The 17,652-nt window shown below is 34.9% G+C and overlaps 2 protein-coding genes across 2 annotated transcripts in view; both read right to left on the bottom strand.

Annotated features, from left to right (window-relative positions):
• Window positions 1-17,652, bottom strand: part of LOC109729190 (KRAB domain-containing protein 5-like) — a 445,983-nt gene that overhangs the window by 406,977 nt on the left and 21,354 nt on the right. The window lies entirely within an intron of this gene.
• On the bottom strand, window positions 10,687-13,463 carry LOC109730968 (uncharacterized). The gene is made up of 2 exons (XM_075998882.1): window positions 13,150-13,463; window positions 10,687-12,897 (listed from the first exon to the last, which is right to left on the bottom strand). The coding sequence occupies exons 1-2, from the start codon at window positions 13,423-13,425 to the stop codon at window positions 10,687-10,689; spliced, it is 2,487 nt and encodes an 828-aa protein (XP_075854997.1). The 5' UTR covers window positions 13,426-13,463.

Raw genomic sequence — 17,652 nt, 5'->3', positions numbered from 1 at the left:
CAACATAAAAGAATTCATACTGGAGAGAAACCATACAAATGTGAAAAATGTGGCAAAGCCTTTAACAAAATTGGAGACCTCAATCGACATAAACGAATTCATACAGAAGAGAAACCTTACAAATGTAAGGAATATGGCAAAGCCTTTACCTGGTGCTCAACACTTACTCTTCATAAAATAAATCATAATGGAGAGAAACCCTACTAATGTGAAGAATCTTGCAAAGCCTATATCCGGTGTAGAGACCTCACTCAACATAAAAGATGTCATTCAGGAAAGAAATCATACAAATGTGAGGAATGTGGCAAAGCCTTTACCCAGTACACACACTTTACTCTGGATAAATGAATTCATACTTGAGAGAAACCCTAGAAATGTGAGCAACGTGGAAAAGCCTTTTCCCAGTGCTCAATCTGTACACTATATAAAATAATTCATAGTGGAGAGAAACCATACAAATTTGAGGAATGTGGCAAAGCTTTTATCCAGTGCTCACACCTTAATCTATATGAAAGAGTTCATAACAGAAAAAAATTGTATAAATGTGAAAATTGTGACAAAGTCTTTAATAACTGCTCAATCTTACTCATCATCAAAGAAATCATACTAGATATAAGTGAGACAAATGCAATGACTTTGGAAGTACTTTCCCAAAATATTAGCTTTAAAATGCACAACAGTACTTATACTTATGTAAACAATAATAATGTAGAGTGCTGATAATATCTTGAGTTATAACAGACATTTTATTGGACATGGGAGAACTTTCACTGAAAGTAATTCTCCAATATTTTCTGAAACATTGATCAACATCACAAAAATTTTCATAGATAGAAACCTTACAAATATACTGAATGTGAACAAATATTTATGGAAAAGGTGTACATTAGAGAACAACAAAGAATTGATACTTAAAACTTCTTTACAGATATAATAAATTTCAGAACACATTTACTCAAAATTAAGTCTAAACAGATATCACAGGACTCACAAGAAAATGTGCTGAGGCACTAACACATTTAAACATTTCTTTAAACCAGGTTGTTGAGTATAGAGAATAACTCTGTTAAAATATTTAGATAACTTATTTTTGTGGCAGTTTTAAAAGCATGAGATTTTTTGAAAATTATAATGATGTGTAAAATATACTTTCTTGTCAGGGTGGGATGCAAATGCAATAAAGTATAATTTTTTTGCAACCTTTGACAAGGAAATACTGATGTTATTCAACTTTAAAAACAGTAGATGCTATGCTTCATTTTTAGTGTGTATGTGAATGTCTATGGTTAATGATAGCTGCGTCACAGTTATTAGAAGTCTTCGTGTATTAAGTACATATCATTCATGTACTTTTCCATAGAAAACTAAAATCACTGAAATGTAAGATGTATGAAATGGAGAGGTGCTGTGTGGTAGACTTCTAAAAAACAGTATTTCAAGTGATATATGATGTAGGTATACACACTAATATCCTTCTCATTAAAATCAGAATGAAATGATGACAATATTACCAATAATTTGTTTTACTAATTGCACATTAGAATAATGAAACAATGAATTTTTAAATATTTTAGATTACATGTAAACTTAATTTGTTTTATTAAATTAAAAAATGTTTTTATTGTGTCAAACGTTTTTTACTTTGAAGGAACTCTTATTTTGCTACCAACATTAACCTATTCCATGTTACTCAAAGTTGGAGGCAAGGGATTGTAAAAATGTACTATTGTGTTACACAGTAAAATTAAATCACTTGTGATCCTTTTTTCAGTGGCTTCAAATTTCTAATTCTTTGAAGAATAATGTTCCCACAAGTTTTATTTTTATTATTTTTATAATTCCATTTTAACTGTAATGCTTACAATAAAGTTTGTACACTTAATGAAAAGCAATATATTTCTGAATACTGAATGAGTACTTGTTACATTTTATGCTACATTTTTCTTTTAATATGCAACCCATCTGGCCAGTGAAACAGAAATAAACACATTTTTATTTACACTGAATCAAATATACAAATACATCACATATAAGAAGAACTTTAATTGTTGTAGATTTACAGAGTAAGTAATTCTGTTTGTGTGAATGTGGATGTATATTTATTTTGAAAAGAAAAGAAATATTAAAAAAATGGGTAATTTCATAATTGTTCACAATTTACTAGCAAACTAGAATCTCCATGGATTCTGAAAGCATATTTTTTTCCTTTATGTTGAATTAATTTGGTTACAATTCTAAAGTTTCTAATTCAGAACCTGCCCATGCCTATCTTCTGTTCTTACATGGCTATTACTCATGCTAGACTTACTATATCATTTTATTATTTCAAAGTTTGTTATGTATTGTATATATGTCCTACTCTGAAATTATAAGAATAATTTTTATAAAATTTTAATTATGGCTCCAGGTAATAGATTGAAATGTCCCGGCTGAAAAAAGTCACTGATATGCATGTGGAGTGATGAAACTTGCAGTACAAACAACTCTCAGAATTTATCAGTGGGAATTCTGCTTCTTTCATTTCATAATTATCTCCAGGATTGATTTTTCTTTTGCTATCTTTGTATATTCATTCCCTTCTAAAAATGTTTCTAAGCCATTCTTCTTCCTGCCTTCACTTGGGATGCAACATTCTCACTGTTGTACTCACCCCCTGTGAGTTCACATAATACTTTAAAAGTTTTAATGAGAATTGTAGAATTATTTATTTTGGTGAAAAAAAGTTTAAGTAGAGAGTTTGAGGTCATTTATAGGCTATACATGCAGCATTCTGATTACTTAATTAAGATTAGAGAGATTCAGAATCCTAAGCTTAATGTAAGAGCCTTAAGTACAAAGACAGATAAATAATTCAGAATGCCAGAGGATTAAATCTGGAACTCAGTATTGTTTGCTTTTTAAAAGCAAACTGTTATTAGATCTTACCATATAATGCCATAAATATGAAAATAATTACAATAAGTAAAGCATTAATAAGTGTGAGATGCATATGGTAAGTACTATATAAAGAAACATGAGAATCTGGCAATCTCTTAATAGAGAGTTTAGGTATATAAAGAAGTTTGAATTTAATTTTCTATGAAGTACTTATAGTACAACATATGCATCCACTAGAATCTAATTATGAGTGTATTTTCAGTGTTAGAATATAATAGAATGATTTCTGTGCATTTAAAGTATTTGGAATAATATTTCTTTTCTGATATTTCAATCTAGAGAATTTATTTTACATGACTTTATCTTCCTTTATTTTAGTGGGTGCAGTACCCAGTACACAGTTCTCATTTTTAGTCATCTAACTGTGGCCAACAATTTGGTCTTTCTCTGTAGAGGAATCTCAGGGATCGTGGCTGCTTTTTGATTGACTATTTTATGAGTGATTTTGGATGCAATCCTGTTTTCTATGCTCACAGTGGCCAGAGGTGAGACAGTGAGCACCACATACATTTTTCGTCTCTTCTATAACATACTCATCAGCACCATGAAGTCCAGGTGTCTTTAGTTTCAAGTGAAAGCATTAAAACCCTGTTCATGTTGTATGCTGGATTATGAGTCTGCTGATAAATATCAGAGTTCCCTTGCTTACGACTGACAAATGGAATGACAAAAACAGCACTCTCACTCTGTTTCCTGGGCTAGAGTGCCATGGCATCAGCCTAGGTCACAGCAACCTCAAACTCTTGGGCTCCAGGGATCCTTCTGCCTCAGCCTCCCTAGTAGCTGGGACTATAGGCATATGGCACAATGCCCTGCTAATTTTTCTATACATTTTATTTGGCCAATCAATTTCTTTCTATTTCTAGTAGAGACATGGAAATATTAATAAATATTTATTTATTTTATTTTTCTCTTGTTTCTGTGCCAAAACTATGAAAATATATGACCTTGATTACTGTGGTTTTAATCTAAGTCTAAACATCTGCTGCTGTAAATCCTCCTAATTTTTCTTCTTCTTGATTCTCCTGACTGTTATTGGCCCTTACTTCTATGTATAATAAATTTTGAAACTGGCTAATCAGTTTCCACAAGCTACCTGCTAAGATGCTTTATTGTGGCTGTTTGAACCCATCAATGAATTTGGAGAGAACAGGAATATTAATAATACAAGAGAAACAAAACAAAACAAACAAAACACCAAGAAAACCCATCCAAAACAAAACTAAAGACCATAATAAAAAAGAAAGAATAAATGGGGAATACATATTTACAACTCATATCACAAAGGGGCTTAAATCTTTAATACATAAAGAATTCTGAGAAATCTATAAGAAAATAAATGGGCACAAAGTAGAATAATAACCCCCAGTTCACATAAAAAGAAATCTCAATAGATTGTAGAAGATGTCAATATCCTAAGGCTCAGCATAATATGACAATGTTGTCAAATTCAAAGTTTGACAATACACTTTGGCACCATGCGGCCACATCTGAACACACTGGTGTTGCCCACAGGCCCCAAAAGGCCTAGAGTATAAAGAGCAGGCAGAGACTGAAGCTGAAGTATTATATGGGACTGGCTTGAAGAGCAGAGCTGTGGGTGCACTGTGCATGCCCACTCAAATTGGGACAGGACACCTGGTTTCCCTATGCTTTATGTCCATGGCACAGGCCATGACAGGAGTCCTGTGCCCTCCTGTGTGACTGTGCTCAGCCCATGCTGACATCCTATCTGGTGTTGATGAATCCCGACACCATGTCCTCACTCAATACACACTTATTCAAATTCTCATTGTACAATTGGGAAACTGAGGCACAGAATGAGGATGGCACTAGCCCATACCAAGGAGGTGGACAGACTCTGGAGCATTAGGAAGTATTCTGTCTTCCTAGGCCTTAGCCCACCTTTTCCCAGAAGGTTTTCTTTGCAAATGGAACTTGAAAGAATCTGAAAGACCCTTTCTAACTGCCTCTCCACCTGAGGCCACTTCCCTTTACACATGAGTTCAGACAACTTCAATCTCCACAGGAGTTCATACAAGCACACACATGCACAGTGTGTGCAGTGAATTCTCAGGTGAGGACCATGGATCTTGAGTAACAGGAGTTCACACTAGAGATGTGAAAAGACAGAAAGAAGATAAGTTGAAGGTGGCAGTGCTATGAGGCAAGGACATCCACTTCCTAAATACATGCCATGCCAAGGGACCAAGATTATGAGCAAGTGCAACCTCCAGGTCCCCAAAGTTCTATCTGGACTAGGGTCACAGAAAACACAACCTTGAGAGGGCAGGCCTTGGGTCCTATCCTCAGCTTTGTGGCCTCTTGAAGCTAGCATGAGCCTGATGAACAAAGGATATGGGAGAGAAATCCTGTTTCCTCCTGTATAAATTGGGATGTTTGGAGTGGGTAACACTAGGAGGTCAAAATGATCATAAATAGCTTCTGGCTTTGGGTTTCATTTGATGACTCACTGTGCTCTGAGACTTTAGAAAAATGCATTTCACTCCCTGGAGAACCTTCAGAGCTGAAAGAAAATTGGGAGCTTAAGAGACCAAAAACTTGGACTAGGGCAGAATGTTGGAGAGCACTGGACACCAAGTGTTATGTCCAGGGATTATACAAGGTCTTCTTGGGTCCTTCAGGTCCTTATTTGGAAGCTGGTAGAAATCATTGCCCTGGCTGAGGTGACGATGCTTCCTGAATAAGCTGCACACCCCAGGAGGTGGAAGCAAAGAGGGGACAAGGCAGGTTTCTGGTGTAGGTCTTCCTGCCCTTGGAGCAAGAAGATCCTGATCTTTGCCCCCTTGGAACCATGGAGAGCCACTGCCTTGTACATCCTTAAATGCAAGTGGCTGTTTTGTTCCCTGATGCTCCTGCATGGGGCTGCATTAAGAGTTCAGGCAACAGGAGGCAGCAAGCTCCTGTTTCTCTGGTTTTCCGTGAGCGTGGCTAGAACAGCTGGAGCCAGGGGAGACTCAGGCCAAGGTCATTCCGTCTGTTCCTTCTCTCAGACCCAACTCAAACCTCCTGTTCTTACCAATGATGCCCACTTAATGATGTGGTCAAAATCAGCAAGGCAGGATTGAGATCCCCACATTAATTCACTCAGCAGCACCACCCTGAGCATCACCTTGTGCCAGGTGCCCTGGTGGTCCAAGCATGTGGTCTACCCCAAGGAGCCCACAGTCTGAGCACAGCTGGACAAAATCACTAAAGCAAGTAGATGTGAAAAAAGAGAATAAGTGCTATAGTGACAATAAAGCATAAGGATGGCAGGGAGGGCTATGGGGTCACTGTGTTGGATCTAAAATGCCTCACTGAGGTGAAATGCTGTGACCAGAATGACAAATTCTGGAACTGCACAAGTGTGAAAACTGTGTATCAGGAACATGCCACTATGGGAGTAGACAGTCACTGGTAGAAGTGACTTTGCAGAGAAGGTTAAAAAAAGGACAGTGTGGGCCGGGCGCGGTGGCTCACGCCTGTAATCCTAGCTCTTGGGAGGCCGAGGCAGGCAGATTGCTCAAGGTCAGGAGTTCAAAACCAGCCTGAGCAAGAGCGAGACCCCATCTCTACTATAAATAGAAAGAAATTAATTGGCCAACTGATATATATATATATATAAAATTAGCCGGGCATGGTGGCGCATGCCTGTAGTCCCAACTACTCGGGAGGCTGAGGCAGAAGGATCGCTCGAGCCCAGGTGTTTGAGGTTGCTGTGAGCTAGGCTGACGCCAGGGCACTCACTCTAGCCTGGACAACAAAGCAAGACTCTGTCTCAAAAAAAAAAAAAAAAAAAAAAAGGACAGTGTGGCTAGAGGCAGCCTGGGGGAGAGAGAAGCAAAGGAAGAATCCTGGGGCTGCAAGATGAGAGGAGTGCCCTTCTCTTCTATGAAAACACTGCCCCCATAATTACCACCTTTACACAACAAATACCTAATACCTTATAATTTCTGTTTACTACAATTTGGGCACAGCTTAGCAGGTAACTCTGCCTCAAGGTCTCCAAAGAGTCTGGGGCTGTGGTCTCAACTGAAGTTGGATTGTGAAAGAGTCAGCTTCCAAACTCATACATGTGGGGATTGGGAGGAATCCGTGTAGACTGAGAGCCTGATTTTCTTTTGGTTCTTTTAGTTTCACTCCCTCAGTTCTTTGCCATTCAGCATCTACAAAAAGCAGCTCATATCACTAGAGCTTGCTTCACCAACTTTAAGGATACACTCAAGAGAGGGAAAGGTTAATGGATAGAACATATGAGAAAGGAAATAAGATGGATATTAGTAGCTTTGTTCATAATCAATTTCTGGAATTCACAATGGACTGTCCTCCAAAAATGGATATGTTAAACTCCTTCTCCCCAGTGCGACCTAATTAGGAGATGAGTCCACTGGTAAATTATTATGTCCAAGGGTAGAGCCCTCATGCTTGGGTTTACTAGCTTTCTACAAGAAACCACAGAGAGCTCTCTTCTCCTCTCTCTGCCAGGTGAGTATAAAACCTGCAACTAAGAGGAGATGAAGTCTGCAACTAAGAGGAGAGTCCTCACCAGAGCCCAGCCAGGTTGAAACCCAGATGTTGAACATTTGGTCACCAGAACTGTGTGCAGTTAAACTTTGTTGTTTATAAACTGCACAGTCTATGGTTCTTTGCTATAGCAGCCTGAAGTAACACAGAAGTAATAGCTAATCATTTGTGTGGCGTTGTCTTAGTCAGAAGTGATTCATTAACCACAGATTGCTGTGAGCCTTTGTGGAGGCTGCACAGCACACAGGCTGAGATGAGGCACATGGATCTGATTCTAAATATAATGGGAGGGCGTTGGAAGGTTTGATGTCAGAGGATGACAATGTTTGGATTTCATTTAATTTAAATTTCTTTCTTGTGCAGAATGAAAAATGAGGCCCAGAAAGGAAATGACTTTCCCCAGATCACACAACTGGGCCCAGTCCTGTCTGAGGTGTATTCTATGCTGTCTTCCATCTCTCTTTCTTCCATCTCTAAATTCAGGCATTATCTACATGTGACACCACATTATGAGTGTTATAAGTTTTATCTCAGTTATACCTGAATAATTGCTAGGAAATACATGCTAGCATAATCCCCACTGTGAATGGTGGGAGGCTCTGGAAGCCCTGAAACACAAAATGACTTGTCTAGGGACACAGAAATTATAAGAAAAAGGAGCTTATGACCTAGCTCCATCTTCCCAAATCTGCAGCCCTGGCTGCATTCAGGTTTCCCCAGGATAATGAAGGTGGTGTGTTTGCTTATAAGGTGACATGGGGAAGGAAGGTGGCCAGTCAGTAGCACAGTGTGGCCTATTGGTAGCTCTTATTGAAGGAGTGGAAGGGACAAAACCTTGAAAAAATGACTTCACTTCTGGACAGATCCAAAGAGAACATGGAACTCAATGACAATGAAAACCATTTAATTTTTATGGGCAGATTCTGAATCGGGAGCCATAAGGTTTTACAGAAATGAATTTGAAATAACAAAGAGAATATATACTTACTTTTGAATTTTTTGAGGCTTCTACATTACTAGTAGATTATCAACATTTTTGGAATTGTCTGTTTTTGTAAATGTATATATTTTTTTTCTAAAACCAGATACACACTAACATAGACACAGTTACCTTTTCCATAATCCTCTTGATGCTAAAATCTATACTTAGAGTGATATAATTTTATATTTCACTTCCTTAAAGCAAAAATAATAGTATGTTTATGGTTTGCAGGCCAGAGAGTTCACAGGTTCAAAACAAATGTAAGATGCACTTTTGTAAATTGTCTCTTCAGGACTCAGAAATATATGCCTTTTTATGGCATTTTACCTATGCAAAGAATAATAATATAACCTATGGAAATGATGTTTTTCAAAATACTTGAAGTTTACAGCATATTGGAATTAAGGTCGCTAAACATGTTATTACATCATGATATCCAATAGTATACTGTTACCATCTGTTACCTACAACTTTAAATAAGGTGAGACAGGTTAAGGTTGGTGGCAATGCAACACTTTATTCAATGTACAACACTCAACACATTAAACACTACTCTGTACAATTAATGCCAACATCACCTGCAATGCACATACAAGTTAATCAAAAAGAGTCTCTTCATTTTATTCATGCATGTTAAATTTTAGTGTTTAGTGTACATTGTAAGAGCATATGAATGATGCCCACAAAATTTACAAAGACCTTTCATATCTTTGATGCAGCAATGATTGAACACACTCTTTCACAAAAATACTAGGAATGCCGGAATAGAATCAAGTAATTAAAATTGAATTACCTTGATATTCGATGTTTAAAAAAAATATAAAAATTTTAATGTGAAAAGTAAACTCTAAATATAACTCTCCATAAAAGTCAATCTCCTGCTGATTTTAAACATATACATCAATTATTAAAGTATTTAACTTTGCATTCTCTATAACCAAAATTCTACTTTAGAATAGTCTAGAAGTAATAGCACCAAGGTTCTTCCTACTTTGAGTCCTCCGATATTTACTTAGACATGATTTTTTAATTAACTATTTTTTTCAGATTATAACATAAGTAAAATATATTTTCATATAACTTCTCGTGTTTTCAAAGCTGGGTTACATACCAAAGGTTTTTCTGAATTAATTCATTACATTCCCAGAGTGTCTCAACAACCCAAATTTCCTTAATTTAAATAAAGTTTGAGCAATAAATGGAGGATTCCACCCCCACTACAAATTCTCTTGTGTACAATATCTGTGATAAAAGTAAAGGTATCATGTCACTCTTTATAGTTGTAATTTTTCTTAGTATAAATTCTCCACTGTACTCTCAAATTTTTATGTTCAGAAAGGTGTTTTGATGCTCCTTACATTTATACCATTTACTCAGTATAACTGGTGTTGAACAATGTGTGATCAATTATTAAAGGCTAGGCCACTTTATTAACATCTGTAGGATCCTGTTTGTGTATGAATTGTCTCATGTATGCTACCATAAAAGCACCAGTTAAAGCATTTGACACATATTTCATTTTTCTATGATTTCCTTCTGGCACCCTAGTTAAATTTAAACAGCTGTTAAAGCTTTTTGTCACATTCTTCACATTCATAAGGTTTCTCTCCTATATGCATTATCTTATATACAGAAAAATGTGAGTATTAGATACAGACTTACCCACATTGTTCACATTTGTAAGGATTTTCTCCGGTCAAATTAGCTCATGCATACAAACTTAGAGCATAAGGTAAAGCATTAATACATTCTTTTTGTTTGAAAAGTTTCTCTCCAGTGTAAATTCTTATTTGCATTCTAGGGTATGAACACAGATAAAAAGCTTTCCCTAATTGTTCTCATTTGCAAGGCTTTTCTCCAGTATGAGTTCTTCTATGTATGGAAAAGTGTGAGTATTGGTTAAAGGCTTTACCACATTGACATGTGTAGGGTTCTCTCCAGTATGAATTCTCTGGGACAGCTAAAAGCTTTGCCACATTCTTCCCATTTTACGGTTTCACTCCAGTACAAATTCTCTTATGTCTTTTAAGGTCTGAGGAACAGCTAAAAGCTTTGGCACACTCTTTACATTTGTATGGTTTATATACAGTATGAATTATTGTATGTCTAATAAGGTGTAAGATCTGAGTAAAGGCTTTTCCACATTCTTAACATTTGTACAGTTTCTCTCAGGAATGAATTACCTTATGTGCAATGAGGACTGAGGACCACCTAAAGGATTTACCATATTCCTCACATTTCTATGGTTTCTCTCCAGTATGAATTCTTTTATGTTGAGTAAGGGTTGAGCTCTGGGTAAAAGCTTTGCCACATTCTTCACATTTGTATGGTTTCTCTCCAGTATGAATTCTCCTATGTATTTTAACTTGTGAGGAACACTTAAAAGCTTTGCCACATTCTTCACATTTGTACGGTTTCTCCCCAGTATGAATTCTCTTATGTATTTTAAGATTTGAGGAATACCTAAAAGCTTTTCCACATTCTTCACATTTGTACAGTTGTTCTTCAGTATGAATTACCTTATGTGCAATGAGAATTGAGGAACAATAAAAGGATTTACCACATTCCTCACATTTGTATGGTTTCTCTCCAGTATGAATTCTTTTATGTTGAGTAAGGGTTGAGCTCTGGGTAAAGGCTTTGCCACATTCTTCACATTTGTAGGGTTTCTCTCCAGTATGAATTCTCCTATGTGTTTTAACTTGTGAGGAACACTTAAAAGCTTTGCCACATTCTTCACATTTGTACGGTTTCTCCCCAGTATGAATTATCTTATGTATTTTAAGATTTGAGGAATACCTAAAAGCTTTTCCACATTCTTCACATTTGTACAGTTGTTCTCCAGTATGAATTACCTTATGTGCAATGAGAATTGAGGAACAGTTAAAGGATTTACCACATTCCTCACATTTGTATGGTTTCTCTCCAGTATGAATTCTTTTATGTTGAGTAAGGATTGAGCTCTGGGTAAAGGCTTTGCCACATTCTTCACATTTGTAGGGTTTCTCTCCAGTATGAATTCTACTATGTATTTTAACTTGTGAGGAACAGTTAAAAGCCTTGCCACATTCTTCACATTTGTATGGTTTCTCCCCAGTATGAATTCTCTTATGTTTTTTAAGATTTGAGGAATACCTAAAAGCTTTTCCACATTCTTCACATTTGTACAGTTGTTCTCCAGTATGAATTACCTTATGTGCAATGAGAATTGAGGAACAGTTAAAGGACTTACCACATTCCTCACATTTGTATGGTTTCTCTCCAGTATGAATTCTTTTATGTTGAGTAAGGGTTGAGCTCTGGGTAAAGGCTTTGCCACATTCTTCACATTTGTAGGGTTTCTCTCCAGTATGAATTCTCCTATGTATTTTAACTTGTGAGGAACAGTTGAAAGCCTTACCACATTCTTCACATTTGTAAGGTTTCTCTACAGTATGAATTCTCTTATGTTTTTTAAGTTTTGAGGAACAGCTAAAAGCTTTTCCACATTCTTCACATTTGTAGAGTTGCTCTCCAATATGAATTCTTTTATGTTCAGTAAGAGTTGACCTATGGGTAAAGGCTTTGCCACACTCCTCACATTTGTATGGTTTCTCTCCAGTATGAATTCTCTTATGTCTTTTAAGGACTGAGGAAGAGCTAAAAGCTTTTCCACATTCTTCACATTTGTACAGTTGCTCTCCAGTATGAATTACCTTATGTGCAATGAGGATTGAGGAACAGTTAAAAGATTTACCACATTCCTCACATTTGTACGGTTTCTCTCCAGTATGAATTCTTTTATGTTTAGTAACAGTTGAGCTATGGGTAAAGGCTTTGCCACATTCCTCACATTTGTATGGTTTCTCTCCAGTATGAATTCTCTTATGTCTTTTAAGTTTTGAGGAACAGCTAAAAGTTTTGCCACATTCTTCACATTTGTATTGTTTCTCCACAGTATGAATTCTTTTGTGTTGAGTAGGGTTTGAGCTCTGGGTAAAGGCTTTGCCACATTCCTCACATTTGTATGGTTTCTCTCCAGTATGAATTCTTTTATGTTGTGTAAGGATTGAGCTATGGGTAAAGGATTTGCCACATTCTTCACATTTGTATGGTTTCTCTCTAGTATGAATTCTTGTATGTCTTTTAAGGTCTGAGGAACAGCTAAAAGCTTTGCCACATTCTTCACATTTGTATGGTTTCTCAACAGTATGAATTATTTTATGTTTAGTAAGGTTTGAGATCTGGGTAAAGGCTTTTCCACATTCTTCACGTTTGTACAGTTTGTCTCCAGTATGAATGACCTTTTGTGCAATGAGAGTTGAGGACCAGTTAAAGGATTTACCACATTCTTCACATTTATAGGGTTTTTCTCCAGTATGAATTATTTTATGACTTTTAAGTTGTGAGGAGTAGTTAAAGGCTTTGGAACATTCATCACATTTGTAAGGTTTCTCTCCATTATGAATTCTCTTATATCTTTTAAGTTCCGAGCAACAGTTAAAAGCTTTGCCACACTCATCACATTGGTGTGGTTTCTCTCCAGTATGAATTATATTATGATTTTTAAAGCATGAAGACCAATTAAAGATTTTGCCACATTCTTCACATTTGTAGGATTTCTCTCCACTATGAATTCTCTTGTGTTTAGTGAAGCTTGCGATATGATTAAACTTTTTGCCACACTCTACACAGTTGTAGGGTTTTTCTCTTTTATGAATTACTTTATGTATCAAAAGGGCTGAGTACCTGTAAAAGGCTTTGCCACATTCTTCACATTTGTGTGCTTTCTCTCCAGTATGAGCTCTCTTGTGTTTAGTAAGGTAAAAGCACTGATTAAAGACATTGCCACATTCTTTGAATTTGTAATAGTCTTTTGTATTAAAAATTATTTTATGTTGAGTAATGTGTGAGTATTGGTTACAGGCTTTCCCACATTCATTACATTTTAAAAATTTCTCTACACTATATCCCACCTTGTGTCTATTTTGATGTAACATTTTCCTGAAGACTTTCAAACATGCATTAGACTGGAAGATTTTGCTATCAGTAGTCAAACATTGATTACATTCATTGTAATATCCTTTCTGTTCCTTACACTCACCCACACTTTCCCAGTCATTTTTAAATTGTATATTCTGAAGGCCGAAGCTTCCATATCTTTTTCTTATCACTTTTGGTAAAAGAAATTTTAAATGCTGCTCTGGCAAATAGTGTTGGGTAGAATGAGAAGATATTGCTGAAAGAAATTTTAAAAACAACAAATTATCCCACTTGTTTCTTTCCTTCATAATCAAATAATAAATATTACAAAATTTATATGTAAAATTATCCTAAGCACATTAGCAAGATGGCACAATACAATATGTAGGCTCTAATTATCTTTTACACAAATAAATATAAAAAATTATGCTTACCAAATTGACTTTGTGAAATTCTAATAAGGAAAGAAGAGTTCACAGAAAATCACGCGAGAACAATACCAAAAGCAACAGAGAACAGAAACAAAATTTCTTATACTGACACTCCAAGGCCTCTCCTCCTCCTTAATACAGCATAGAAGTATATTACCAAACCCCAGCTTCTTTCTCAAAGAAAAGGAAAATGTTGACTATATTTCTAGCTTTTAGAAACCCTTCCAAAGACTGGTTTCTGTCTCCCATAACACAGAGTTCAGAAAAGAATCACGATATTAAGTGAAGGATGGAGTGTGCTGAAACCAAAGATAAAAGATTATTACAACGTCAGGGAAATTTCACTACCACAGATGGAGAATAGTTATAGAATATGATGACAGGCTCCTAAGAAGAAATGTAGGAAAGTTTCTTTAAATGGAAAACAAATATAGTCACAGAAGATGCATTCTCAGAACATTTTTAAGGCTCCTTCAATCTCCAGTAAGGTGAATTGCTATCAGAGTCCCCCAGGACAAAGCCACTTGATGAAGTTTATGGAGCTGATTTTGCTAATTCTCAAATCTCAACCAACGATTACAATATTCACAAAATTCAGGGTAACATATCCTCATCCAAGAAACAAAATAACAAGAAATCAACCATAAAGGATTGGAGATGTATAAATTAAAATTAACCATAAAAATTAAAAATAACCATCTGAATGATGCTTAATTGGTGAAATTAGAATGATATTGAACATTAAATGAAATCAGGAAAATGATAATATAAACAAAACATAGAAGCAGAAGAAAACATACACTGTTCAGCTGAGGCATACAATAAGAAATGACTTAGAAATTCTCAAAGGTAAGAAGAAATACACAAACAAATTGAGAAGCTCAACATACTTCAGCTAAGAAAAACACAAAAGGACCCATAAGGACAGGATGTAAGCAAAGTTTTAAAGTCATATTAACAGGAGAATCTTCAAAGCAGCAAGAGAAAATTGATGACATCTATAAGCATGCTTCCTAGAGATTACTAGTGGATTGATCAACAGAAAAGATGCATGTCAGAAAATAGTTGGGTGATATAGTCAAAGTGCTAAAAGAATGAAAACTTTAAAGCAGAACTATGTTTGACAAAACCGCTCTTCTAAATGGAGAAAAATAAACATCTCTCAAGATAATTCATACTGAAAAGGATTCTTACCCACAAGAAATTTTAAAGGGAGCCCCTTGTATTAAAAATAAAAAAAAAGATGCTAGAAAATAACACAAATTATGTGAAATCAAATAACTCTGGGAAAGACATGGATATATCCAAGTATATCTGAGTAAAATTCTCTATTATCATAATAACAATGCAGAAGACATTTTTATTTATGATCTAAAATTTGAAGACAAAACAGAAAAATAACACCACACCTCTGTTAATGAGTATACAATAACAAGATAGAACTGGTGACACTAATAACAAAGATAATGGCAGACATAATGAAGCAAAATTTTTGTTTGTGTCTAAATTTCAGTTGTTAACATTTTAAAATATATTGCTGTAACTCTAAGAAACACTGTGTTGTCAACATGGTAACCATAGTAAAAATACCTATAGAGATACACTAAAATAATAACAAAGGCATCAAACCATGTCACTATAGAAATCAATGAGACACAAAGGAGGAAAAAAAGAGAAAAAAAGGAGCAAGAGATCTACAACAATAAAAATACAATTGATAAAATGGCAACAGTAAGTCAATCTCTTCCAGAAAATTATGAAAATATTAATGGAGTAAACTTCATAATCAAAAGACATACGTTGAATACAGATAGAGATTTAAGAAAATACTACTGAAAACATCCAACTATATACTGTCTGCAAGAGAACCACCTTACATCAAACGAGAAAATATGAAATAAAATTCATAGCACAGAAAAAGACATTTCATGCAAATGTTAATCAAATTAGAGCAGGGGAGGTCAAAATTAGGCACAATATATTTTGAGTCAAAAAAAAAGTCAAAATATACTTTCAATCAAACCTGTTACAAAAGATACAGAATGATATTAAATAATAATAAAAGGGTTCATTCACTTGAAACCTGATTTATTTTTACATTTCTATATATGTCTGTGTTTGTGTGTGTGCATGTGTATGTATATGTAAGTGTAAAATAAAGGTTGTCAAATATGGAAAGCAAACATAGACAGAATTAAAGCTAGAAATACATAGCGGTGTGATAATGGTAGGATCCTTGAATACCCCATTTGTGGTAATGGATAATAATGCAAGACACAATATTAACTGAGGGAACAGAGAACTTTAAAGCACTATAAAACAATTATACCTGATAGACATAGATAGCACTCCATGCAACAATACAATACAAAATCTTATCAATAGCTCAAAAAATATTCTCCTGGATAGAATAGTATTACGCCACAATACATTTTGTTACATATTTTTAACACTTAAACAATTACAGACAATTATTTATGACTGAAATGTAATAAAACTAGAAATCAATAACAGATGGAAAAAGAGAATATCTGTAAATAGATGGAAACTAAATGATGCATTCTTGAGAATGCTCTTCAAAGGTTGAAAGACTTACCATTTTTAAGATGTCCCTACTGCCCAATATGATCTACAAATTCAATGCCATCTTTTTAAAATTCTCAAAGTAAAATTTTTTAGAAAAAGAAGTTAAAAACTCATATGAAATGCCAAAGTACCATGAAGAGAACAACAATCTCAAAAAAAGAAATAATGTTGGAGGCATCACATTTTCTGATTTCAAGACATTTTACAAAGGTACAGTAATCACAGTAGTTTGCTACAGACATAAAGTCAGACAACGAGAACAATGAAACAAAATGCAGAACAGATATAAATCCCTCACATACATGGTCAAATGAAGAGTTATTTGCATATCCATATTTACTGCAACATTATTCATAAAAGCCAATATATGAATACAACCCAGACCTGCCTCATAAAACAAATGGATAAATATAATTTGATATATAATAATAATGAAGTGTTATTCAATTTCAAAAAGGAGAAAATCTTCTAAGTTTACAATAAAGATAAATCATGACTTTATGCCAAATGAAATAAGCTAGCCACCCAAACAATGAAACTTTATGAATCTACTTACATAAAATACTTAAAGTAGGTTGATTATTAGAAACAAAATAAAAATAGAATAGTATTTGTAAAGGATATATGTTGCATAACATTTTTAATATACTTACTGTGAATAAACTGTATAATCAAAATATTTAAGATGTTAAATTTCATGTGTTTTATGAAAAATAAATAATACCAAAAATGGTTTAAAAGCTTTTCAAAAATCATCTTCAAATAATTCATTAACACAAATGAATCACACAAAGATAATATATCTTTACCAATAAATATGTGTCGAATTTAAGATAATTTTCATGACTATTCACCATCAGGGTAAAATAACCATTTACCACCAAGAAAAAAGTGTACTACTCATAAACAAATAGGAGTAATATTTATACAGGCAAGGAAACACAAAGAAAATCACATTCACAAAAGATATATGGCTGGTTTATATTTTATTTTTGCCCCACAATATGTTAAAGTATACAGAGTTCAAAACTATCATGCAAAAGTAAAATATACACATAGAAAATAAAAAACAGGGCCGGGCGTGGTGGCTCACGCCTGTAATCCTAGCACTTTGGGAGGCCGAGGCGGGCAGATTGCTCGAGGTCCGGAGTTCGAAACCAGCCTGAGCGAGACCCCGTCTCTACCAAAAATAGAAATAAATTAATTGACCAATTAAAAATATATATA

The sequence above is a fragment of the Microcebus murinus genome, chromosome 31 (assembly GCF_040939455.1).
Source record: "Microcebus murinus isolate Inina chromosome 31, M.murinus_Inina_mat1.0, whole genome shotgun sequence".
NCBI classification, from domain to species: Eukaryota; Metazoa; Chordata; class Mammalia; order Primates; family Cheirogaleidae; genus Microcebus; species Microcebus murinus.
Note: the sequence above shows the minus strand (reverse complement) of the source record. Positions and strands in the feature narration are given on the sequence as shown.